Genomic DNA, 11,270 nt, shown 5'->3' on the forward strand with positions numbered 1-11,270 from the left:
AAAAAAAAAAAAAATTAGACATCAGCAAATAAAAGGGGTGTATTATATATATTTTTATTTATAAGAAAGAAAATTCAGTAAGAAAACATCTAGGTAAATCATGGGCAGGCATGCTGACTGAATTGTTTATAAATACAATAAACAATTGTTGCTATACTTACTTTTTGTCATCTGACAGGTCAATGTTGGTCCCAAATTTGATTGTTTTAAAAGGTCCTCTTCTTCTCCTCCCAGAGCTGCAAATAATTATGAAAATGTATGAAGTAGACCCTTTGGAACAGACACTATAGAAGTATACTTCTAATACCAGACTCACTTATCTGAAGATGTGGATTCATTATCTGAATGGTCCTTGTGGTGACTCTTTTTCTCATTTTCCTCCTGGAAAGCCCAAACATGAGATTTCTTATCACTTTCACATAGCAATACAAGGTTTACATTCTACAGGCCAAATTAAATAAGAGAAGTCTTTGCATCTGTTATTTTTATATGGATGTGACATGGTAAAACCTGCTCACTTCCTTACATATTTGATGGCCAAAAACTGCAAACGCCTCATGGCCACAATTAGAGCAAAATCCACCTCTGAACAATAGACCATGTCTATAGGAAAATATTCATAATGTTCACATGCACAAAATGGTTGACCAGCTTTACTGTGCAGATGAAGGCAAAACATGGATCCATCCTAGAAGGAATGCTGTCAATTTTATTATGCCTGAAAATTTATCTCCCTTAAAAGGCACTGAAATCTTCTCAAATGAATCTCAAGATTACTAATATTTATAAAATCTATTAGATAAGAGCTCTTGCATTTTTCCAACTGCAATAATATTTCAGCATTGTAATAGTTGAAATAGCTGAATAGCGTTACCATTGGAAATATCACTACTACTGGAAAAATCCCTTTCATGTTTTCTGCAGTTACAGACCTAAGCTTACAGACATCCATATATATTCCTGGAACAGTTGGCAGACGTCAAAATAATGACACAATCTGGATCTGTTCCATCTCAAACATTGTGTGCCCTGCCATGTCTCACATGCATGGCAGGACATACAACAACACTTGAGACAGGGTATAAAATTCCTCAGATCCCAATCATGGGATTGCTACGGATGTTCCATGTATGGAGCCCTGAGCTGCCCTGTATTCCATTCTGATTCCCATTTGAGTGTTGTAGTGGGGCATAGCACAGCTCCGGGTTTTTAATACATGCCACATGTTCAAATTTAAGACTCAATACAAATCGGTCATAAAGATGTTCTACATTATATTTCCATGCCATAAATTAGCTGAACATGTGGCACGTTGCAATTTATGACACTATTACCATATTACTGGGGCCATAAACATATCTACCAAGGCCTAACTTGCTTCCAAAGCTCACTCCTCCTTGTATAAGAAATGTTGAGGATAATTTTTAACCTAGGTTTTCTTCTTTCCTCTTCACCTAATTCAAGCCACAACCTCTTTTTTCCAGTTTCCACTGAAAATGCCAGTCCACAGCTTCTACAACCGCTAATTCTTACTATATTTTAAGAGAGGTGGCCTGTGATAACTTTAATCCTTTGCTCCACTTAGCATTGATTTTTCATTCAGTTAGGATTACACCTGAGAGGATCTTGAAGTGTTCCCAAGATCAACCCAAAGATATGCTCACCCTTAATACAGAATGACACACAATCTAATATTTTTTCATTAAAACTTATGATTGACACACATTTAAAAGAATCATGGAATACTTCTCTCAGGAATGTGAAACAACTCTGTAATGAAAAAAAACGGTGTTTGGAACCTGACAAGGTAATTACATAACAGCAAATATGGAAAGCATTAACAACGTTTCCAAAAATACACATTTCTCCCTTGCATCAAATACCTGAGTTGAAGGAAAACAGTAGAGTGCATGTGGGCTTCTAAAAAACAGCACATAAACATCATCTCATCACACTACAGAGATCTGATTTTGAAATTTTAACCTAATTTTAAGTTAAGATATGATAAAGAATTACAGTTCCGAACAAAGTTTTAATTTTAATTTAGATACCATTATATATCAGTTTAAATTACATGTTTAAAGCACGTAATAACAAGTACCTTTACAGTAAAATAATAAAAAAAATTTAGAAAGCTATAGGTGTTTTGGGAATTTTTCCTTCCCTTAAATGACATGAACATGATTTTTTCAGAAGCAATTAATATGAAAAAGCTGGCTGCAGTATTAATGTGCTTATAAACGGCAAGATATATACGAACCATCTACTTACCCGCAATGACTCCTGGAATGAGGAGGCCTGGTACTGTGCATATTTAGCAATTGTAGTATGAGATCTACTGCTTTCACAACGCCAGATTTTCTTTGTTCCAGTGGGGTCCCAGTTTTCATCTGCTGGTTGTAATAACTGTGTCCTCACCTCTACTATGTGTTCATTATTTGCTTCTACCAACGTTTTGGTAGAAAAGAGTCCTAGGTCTAAAAAATATGAACATGGTTCATAAATGACAGTTCAGCATAATGAAGTAAAATTGAGTTAAATTCCTGCAGTTAAGACTGAGATTACTAAGATGTATACTATTTTCAGAACAGTAATGAAAATATATTTCACCTACTATTGCTAAGAAAGTTTTTTAAGGTAAACTCAAACCTCTACCGACATATTTCAAGGAAATAGTAAGTGGACCTAGCATATATAGAACGTTCTGATCCACAGATCTCAAGGGCTGCTTACAGACATAAACAAAGTCTCCAACCCCCTTCCCCACCCCAAAATGGTACTTTAAACTCAGTAAGATCCTGTGCCAAGCCCCGGTACATGCCCAGAAGAGGCACTGAGGTAGCTTTACCCAGCTCAACCAAAGTCTGTATAGATTGGGTGCTTCAGCTGGGCTTTTTGGTAGGACTGTGCAAAGCTTCAGGTGGCGATTCAATTCAGAGAAGATTTGGCCAGATTCGGTGGCCAAATCTCCAAATCCAAATTGAATCAGGGAACGAATTAAAAGGTCCAAACAAATTTGAATCTTCAGAAAAGATTTGGAGAGCTTCAATGAATCGGACAGTTCCCAGTGGCTGCAGCAGGGAGCTGCAGCCAGACTTGGAGCTGGTAAGTAGGGGCAGGGGAGGGAACCATGGCGGTGGACCCCTTCCAGGTTCCAGCCCCTCCCTACTTCATGGCTGACCCACCTGCCCCAGCTCCCGGTGCTTTAAAGAAAAGCCCTACTCACCTGGTGCTGCCCAGCAGGTGGCGGGGGGCAATCCCCACTACCTTCCACTGCCCCACGCTACATGAGGAACCCCCTGACCCTTCCGTTCCCCCAGCCTGCCATGGCTGCCCCGCCCTCCCCAGCTCCAGCCCTTTAAAAAAAAATGAGAAAAATCCCAGGACAGCGAGTGTTGGGTTTTTCTCATTTGTTTTTTTTCCTAAAAGGGCCCGAGCCATGGTGGGTGGGGCAGCCATAGGGTGAGGGCTGGGACAGTGGGCTCATGCAGAGCCCCTGATGCAGTGTGGGGAGAAGGGATCAGCCCCCACCCCCACCTGGCAGCACCAGCTGAGTCAGGGCTTTTGTTTTTTCGAAGTGCTGGGAACTGGGGTGGGCGGGGCAACCACTGCTGCGGCTGGGAAGGCGAGCCAGGCCTGGGCAATTCAGAGATTCAGTTAGTATTCGGCCCAATTGATTCCGGAGAGTGATTCAAATCACCGAATTGATTCACTGCCCACCGAATTGGCCAAATCCAAAGCAAATGCTAGCAGCTTCGTGCAGGCCTACTTTTTGGCGCTTTTATCTAATAGCTGAGTCAGCTTTAGATAAAAAGTGCAAAAAAGCCCTGCTGAAGCACCCAATTTATACATGTGCTGCGGAGCTGGGTGAACTAATGAGTTGCCTCTTTCAGTAAAGCAATTTTTTTTCTTTTTCATATCTATCAGCAACCAAGTTGCTTAGAACAGTTAGTTTACAGGCTACATTTTCCTTAATCCTTTGCCACGCAAACACGAATGCAGTATTAAGGAAATAAAAGTGACATAATACTTTAAAGATTTCCTGAGTCTTTCTAAAATACCCACATTTTTTAAGACGGAAAAATCTGTTATGCTTCACTTTTTTCCCCATCAACGAGAAAAAAAAACTTACCTAATTTAAGCGCTCCAGCAAGGCCACGTATTACAGTAACAGGGTTGTTTGGATTTGTACAAAATTGATGTAAAGGTGGAAAGAAAGCATCACGTTTATTTTCCAACTGCAAAATTACAAAGCAGTATTAAATCTCCGGGGAACATAGGATTTTTATTAGCAAAGTTAGAAATAATAGACCAAGAGGAGGTCAGGAATCCTATCCATTTCCACACTCTCCTGTGAATTAGGAGTTATATCATACAACATATTCCTCTTAAATACTGCTTTCACTCCTTTTAAAATTAATTTGGTCACTGCAATAAAATTTCTTGACAAAAATTCTTCCTAGGTCACTTTGTGCCTGAACTGTCTAGGCTTAGTTTTACAGAAATTTATTTGACAATCACTCCAGAAATCTAGAAATATTCATTGTTTATAAATTTCCTGTTTGGATTGTTAGCTCAAAGGGTCCTCTTTCTTTATGTGATGTCCCTCCCTAAGGAACAAATCTAATTTTTTTTTACTGCATGCTTTCATAACCAGGATATAGAATGAATCATTTTTCTGCTCCTCACTGCACATTCTCCAAATCCATCAAATTCTTTTTAGAGCCAGGCATTATGGTTTTACGTTAACCTCCAAGAGTTATGAAAAGATAATACTTTACAGAATGTTCAAGGGATAACTGAAATAGAAATATTGTCTACGTTGTGTCTAGTGTTAACTAGAAAAGCTGATTTTGCTCTCACATGGCTGTGTGGCACCTTTATGTCTAATGACTTTTTAAAGCTAGGTTTTCCTCAGTTTGGTACTGTTGCCAATCTTTTAACATCTTCCCTCTAGGGGGCAGAATGGGTCAGGGCTCCAGAGAAAAAAAGGGCAATCTACTCTATGGATAGAGGCTAAATGGTTTGTTACTTCCCTATCATCAACGAAGACGACAGATTACAAAGATTCTGGGATACTGCCAGATTGTGCTTTTGAAATAATGGTACATAAAGAAATATGGAGTAAGAAAAGCTTTAATTAAAATATTTCACATCTCAGCCATTTTCTGATATTTACATTTTGTTAACATTTATTAGAATTTTTGCTGTTTTTTTGTTGTGTTTTGAAGTAGATTGGTAGATTATTTCAATGTAGTTATTTACTAATATATAGTTTTAACTAACAGTTTGCAAATGTAAGAAATCTTAAATATTTTATATTTGACCTATTAGTGAATTGGGTCTCACAAATTGCCTCTCTGCTAGACATGTTTAAAGAATTAAGAACTACTGTTTTCTGTTTAATTTAGCAATCATATTGAAATTCTAAGTTTGATTCATTTCCTCCACTGTTTAGCTAGGTCTCAATATTCCTTTTAGGGACAAAATTTTGCATTTTTACATGTTGGGAGACCCCTGCAAAATTCACTTCTGAATAAGACATCTTTTAAAAATACTTATCTAAATTAAAAATACTAGTTGAAGAGTTACAAAAAGCACTAACAATTTTTTCCTACCAGTTGGTATATACTTACATAAATACTAGGTGTAGGTGGATTCAATTTGTCCTTTGGCAAGGGGGGGTATGGTGGAGGTGGTGGTCGTGGTGGTGGACATTTATCCAATAAAATACTACTGTTAGATAAGCCATTTTTACCCAGATTCCTAAAAGGAAAAAGAGCTGTCTGTGTGAGCATTTAAAAGAAATGTAACAATTTGCCGAATATATGCTCTCCACATATTAACATTTTTTTCTGCCCAGTAGTGATGTACAAGGGTAAATTGTTAACACTTGTTAAAAAAATACAAGTATATTTACTAGATATATGTGAGTTACATATTAATATTTTTTTCTTCTGCACAGTTGTACAGAGCAAATTATGTTAAAACTCCAATATACAATTTAATCAAAAATTCTCATTAGTTAGATGACGCTATTTTAAATCACTCTCACCTGCAGATCCCCTTAGAACTTGTATCACTACCAATATTAATTAAAAATATAACTAATTTAAATAAGAATAGTATGCATTATTTGACACATCAATATAAAAATATAAACACAGTAGAACCTTACTCAACTGGCTTTGACTACTGGGTAATATAAATAAAGCTATGAGATCATCCAGTCATTCTGGTAATATACTGTACAGTATCTTAAGAGAATGCATAGTGATTATTAAACTGATAAGCTTAAAAACTTTATTAAGAAAATGTTTTACAAATATGATCACAGACAACAGAGTTAATAGAAGAATGTTAATCAAAGACTTTAGAAGTCACCAACTACAGAACTTGCAAATTGCTGGTTCATAGTTTGCAATCTGTATACACACAAGTCACTGTGATCACTTAGTCTGCCATCCTGCATTACATAAGCCATACAATTTCCCTATGTTAATACCTACTTCCAAACTAATAATTGTACTTGGTCTAGACGTTTTTTTTTTTTTTTAGAAAAAGATGCAGCCCTGATTTTAAAATCTTCCGGAGATGGAGACTACACTAAAGTGCAGGCAAAACTGTTCCAAGAGTCAGCTGTTAATCTGGATTTGTCTAGCTTCAATTTTCAGCAAATGGATTGACCATACCTTTATTTGCTAGGCTTAAGTCAATTATCAATTCCTGTCTGCCACATAGGTATTTATGAGCTATGATCAAACTACCCCCTAACTTTCTTATTTAAGTTAAACAGAACAAGTTCCTCTCCACATCCCTCTGAATAACATAGGGGTGTGGTCAATTTGCAAAAATTGGCCACCATGCCATAACTGGCAAATACATCTGCTTTGTTTGGCACAAGGTAGATCCATCAGGATGCGGAGAAAATAGCTGCACACAGGGCAGGGAGCACAGAACAGAGCAACAGATAAGGCAGCAAAATGGGATCAGAGTGGCAGTCAGGGAGGGGGTGGCGCTTACCTTGTGGTATGCCTACCAAAAAGGTTGGCCCCCACTGGAATAAGGCACATTTTCCAATATATAAATAATTTTATAAACCCCAACTCTTGCACACTAACTGATCATTCCAAGCCCACATAAAGTGGCCAAGATTAAATGGAAAATTGAAATATCCAGCCTCAGAAAGCCCACTGGTTTCAGAAACAGAATGGGTTTACTATTCAAACTATCAAATGGCTGTGCAAAACAAGATTGGTGATATTCTCTGTTGTCAAGAAAGCCAATCTCTAGAAGCCAATGCTTTGAAAAAAACTGATGCTGGTAATAGGCAAAACACCTTAAAGCTGATTATTAGAACACAAGATCAATACTTCAAATGTCAAAGACCTCACAGATCATAATGCAGATGGATAACTGTGGTTCTGAAATCTTGGGCATCAGAACAGACTAATGGAAATGGAAAAAGTGCTTTAAGCAAGAAAAGAAACCATCTCATCAACTGATTCCACAGTGATGAGCACTCATCACAACAGACGGGGGGGAAAAAAGTCACCTGGCAACCCAGAAGCCTATCAATCAATGTACCAGAAACACCAGATTTCTAAAGATGTCATGCTCCGATAGAGGAACAAAACAATAAGGACAAAGATGAGTTCTACAACTGCTTCAAAGAATGACTGACAAAGTACCAAAACATAAAACTGCCCATTCACAAGGAGCAAGTTAATGCTCAAGTAAATACAACAATCAAGGAAATAAAATAGTGGAGAAACTAGAGCTGTGAATTGATCAAAATGGAAAGAAACACAAAACTACTAGGCAACTCAACCACTTACTTTCAAGTGCCCCGACAATGATACACATAAAAGACAATTAATTTTTCCAGATGGCAAAACAAACAAACAAAAAATATTAACCTGACTTTCATCAGCTGAAAAATCAAATAACCTAAGATGGCAGCAATGACTGAAATCTTTGCATTATCGAACTGCTTGTAAAACTGAGAATGATCATTCTCTGCTTAAAAAGCTGATCCAACATCAACAGCACAAAACTGAAAACAGAAAAATTCCAACTTGAACTTGGGTTACTGTCAAGGGCCAAAGATTAAGAGATAAACTGAACATGAGGAAACCTGGGTAAAGCTCACATGATTTGAGCTACAGTGGTGACATCTGGTTATCTCCATAAACAAAGCAGGCCTGGAATAACCCAAAAGATATGGAGCCAGACCACAGACAGAAAAAGCATTGGAAGAGACTCCTGAAAGCTGAAGACCAATAAAGTATTGGAGAAAGCAAAGGAAAAGCATAAGAAAGCTACAAAAAAACTGAAAGGCCACATAAGTAATGCTAACTAGAGACACATGGTATAGATCTAGCAGCTGAAGCTGCTACCAGTAGCATAACCAGGGGTGAGCAAGAGGGTACCCGTCTCAAGCACCAAGTTAGGAGAGGTGCAGGAACTGCACCCCCACCGCTGCTGAGTTTGCAGCCCAGCAGCACTCCCATGACAGGAGCTCCAAAACAGTTACCAACTGTTGTTGCTTTAAAAGCAGCAGAACTAGGACAGGCAGAGCATGTGCAGTGGCACCAGCTCCACTGGGACTACTTCCATTGAGGACTCTGCCTGCCTCCCACCACATCACCCCAATTTTCAGAATCCGTGTGGGCCCTGCTCCCAGAACTTCTGTGCCCCTCCCCCTCCCTTTCCTGGAACCACATGCCCCTTCCACAGCGTTTGCTCTGGGCACCAACTCTGCTTGTTATGCCACTGGCTGCTGCTATGATAAGAAACTACGAAACAATTAACCAAGTGAGTAAAATCCTGTGTGGACATTTCAAAAAAGCAAATAAGCCAAGTAAAAACAAAGATGAAAATACTTACAGGCAACAAGAAGAAAAGACGGAAAGAGAATGTCAAAATAGTCCTCAATGCTATATTTCAATGAAACATATTAACCACAACTTGATATTAACTCTAGCCCAAAGAATAACAGAAGTAAAGGCCATAATTAGGAAGGTATAAAATAAAGTCGTGGAAGATCATCAAATCAAAACAGAAACGTTGTCAAGACACTTGATACCACCATCTTAACAAAAGAGACAGAGCTGTTCAGTAAGTAAGTATGGAAGAGACCTCATTTGACCAGCTGAAATGAAGAATTATTGCTAGTATACCCAAAATAAAGATCTTTTGAGACTACAACATGTTAGAGGAAACACACTACTCCTTACTGTAGAGAAAGCTGTCTTCAGTAAGACACTGTATAGGGTGAATGTAAAGCTTAAGAATAGCTTAGACTTTGAGCCATGACTACCTGTGTGTACCATATATTCACATTAAAGAATATAACATGCCATATAAGAATGCAGAAAAAGGCAGGTTTCCTTCATCACCAACTGACTGACTTTCAAAAAGCATTCAACAGCATACATGGACCCATTGTAGAATATTCTTCAGTTAAGTGGAATTAGCTCAAGTCAACAATCTCCCAAAGGATACTCTGAAAGAATAAGCTGCCAGGTAAAACGATTTGATGTACACACTACAGAATGAACAGGGCTGCCTTCTCTCTTTGTTACTGCCTGGCATTGCCACAGAAGTAGTACAGCATGGGAAGATGGCAAATGCCTAGACTATACTGATGATATGGTGCTACTGAATGGCACCCCTACAAAACTACAAATGATGACAGATAACCTGACAAATACAGCATGCCGATCAAAGTTCAAAATCAGATGCTTAAACAAACATCTAAAAAACCCTGTTGTCAAAGAGCAACATCACACAAGGGGAAGTGTAAGGGGTGTAGAACAGGTAGGACTGGAGTAGTAACAAATTAGCCAGGAGATCTAAAGAAGGAAGTGCCATCAAGGATAGGAAAAGAACCCATTAAGATGGTCTAAAAACTGACAACTTATGGAAGTAAGAGGTGAAGGAGCACCAAAATAAAACCATTTTCAACAAACAAACTTGGAGCTAACATAGTTGTGAGCACTGAGAGCTATCCAATTCCTTTCTAAAGCCATGAAAGATTCTGACATCTGAATAGAAAGACAGTCACCAATTAAGAAATCTGAGAAATGAACAGCCAGTAGCTTCTTTACATCAGAATCAAAAGGAAACACTGGACATCCTCTAGTTCATTCTCAAGATGTTACACAGCCCCAAGTCCAATGCCTTACCTAAGCTTAAGTATCTTGAACCAATGCTATGGCTCATATCAACCAAACGTGCAATTATATTAAAAATATCAAGTTAATTTGACAACACCTGTTAACTAAAAAAAACCCCCCTGACTGTCACTTATCTTACTTTATTAATTCTTTATTAAGTTCCATGAGTTCATAAGTGATGTCAGGCTGACATGACTATATTTACCAGGCTCACTTTACTTGTAAGTATTTATACAATATTTTTACTTCCAGTCCTCTGTATTTTCCCAGTGTCCCAAGACTTACTGGAAATCAATATTACATGATCCACAGAGCTATTAAGCCTGCTCTTTTAAAACCTCAAAGATGCAAGTTACCCCAGCCTACTGATTTAAAAGATAACTAACTTAAGCAGCTGCTGTTTACTATTCTCCCTAGTTCTATGTAATCTTGATAGGGTTAGTAACAGATCAATAACACTGTTCACATACATTTTGCTCATAACATACTTAAGTAAAGGGCATTTTTTCTTTAATTCTGTTGAACACAAATCTCACATTGTATCCTTTTGCTTTCTAGAGGAATTTTCTTTAAGTCCTAGCTTCTGATTTATATCCATTGCTATTAATTTGTCCTTTATTCTATTTGTTACATTTTTAATAGTTGTTTTTACTTGCTGCCAAATCCAGGCTACTTTATTAACTTTCAACATCTTTTTTCTTGACTGTGTGATTGTGACCTTTTTTGAGGGGCTGGAAGGGAGCCAATGAAATACTCCTAAAGAATTCCCAATCATTAATTTATAATTCTCTGTTAAAATTCTCTCCCAGATAATTTGGTCTTAACTGTTTCAACTTTGTGAAACTGGCTCTTAAAACACTAAGTGCATATATTTCTGTTTATGTACAAAATAACAACGTCAGGATCACTTGCACATAAACAAGTGTTAAGTCCCTAATGATAACAACACTTTTTTAAAACATCATACATATGATTTCTCCCTTTTTTTTTTTTTTTTTTTAAGGGGGACTACAAGGCTGCTCTGAAGTATTAAAAGACTCTTTCTTTCCCATGAATAAAGATTCACTTTTATACAAGTATAAGAAACTC

At 37.6% G+C, this 11,270-nt stretch overlaps 1 protein-coding gene across 7 annotated transcripts in view; it reads right to left on the reverse strand.

Moving 5' to 3' along the window:
• KDM6A (lysine demethylase 6A) overlaps positions 1-11,270 on the reverse strand; it is a 176,430-nt gene that overhangs the window by 24,158 nt on the left and 141,002 nt on the right. For all 7 annotated transcript variants that reach the window (XM_019529051.1, XM_019529050.1, XM_019529046.1 and 4 more), the window contains 5 exons: positions 5,637-5,766; positions 4,133-4,238; positions 2,272-2,477; positions 317-381; positions 162-236 (listed from right to left, as the gene is read on the reverse strand). In XM_019529051.1, coding sequence (XP_019384596.1) covers positions 162-236; positions 317-381; positions 2,272-2,477; positions 4,133-4,238; positions 5,637-5,766 — 582 coding nt within the window. The remainder of the gene's footprint in view (positions 1-161; positions 237-316; positions 382-2,271; positions 2,478-4,132; positions 4,239-5,636; positions 5,767-11,270) is intronic.

Source organism: Crocodylus porosus, unplaced genomic scaffold, assembly GCF_001723895.1.
Source record: "Crocodylus porosus isolate Cpor-Errol unplaced genomic scaffold, CroPor_comp1, whole genome shotgun sequence".
Classification (NCBI taxonomy): domain Eukaryota; kingdom Metazoa; phylum Chordata; order Crocodylia; family Crocodylidae; genus Crocodylus; species Crocodylus porosus.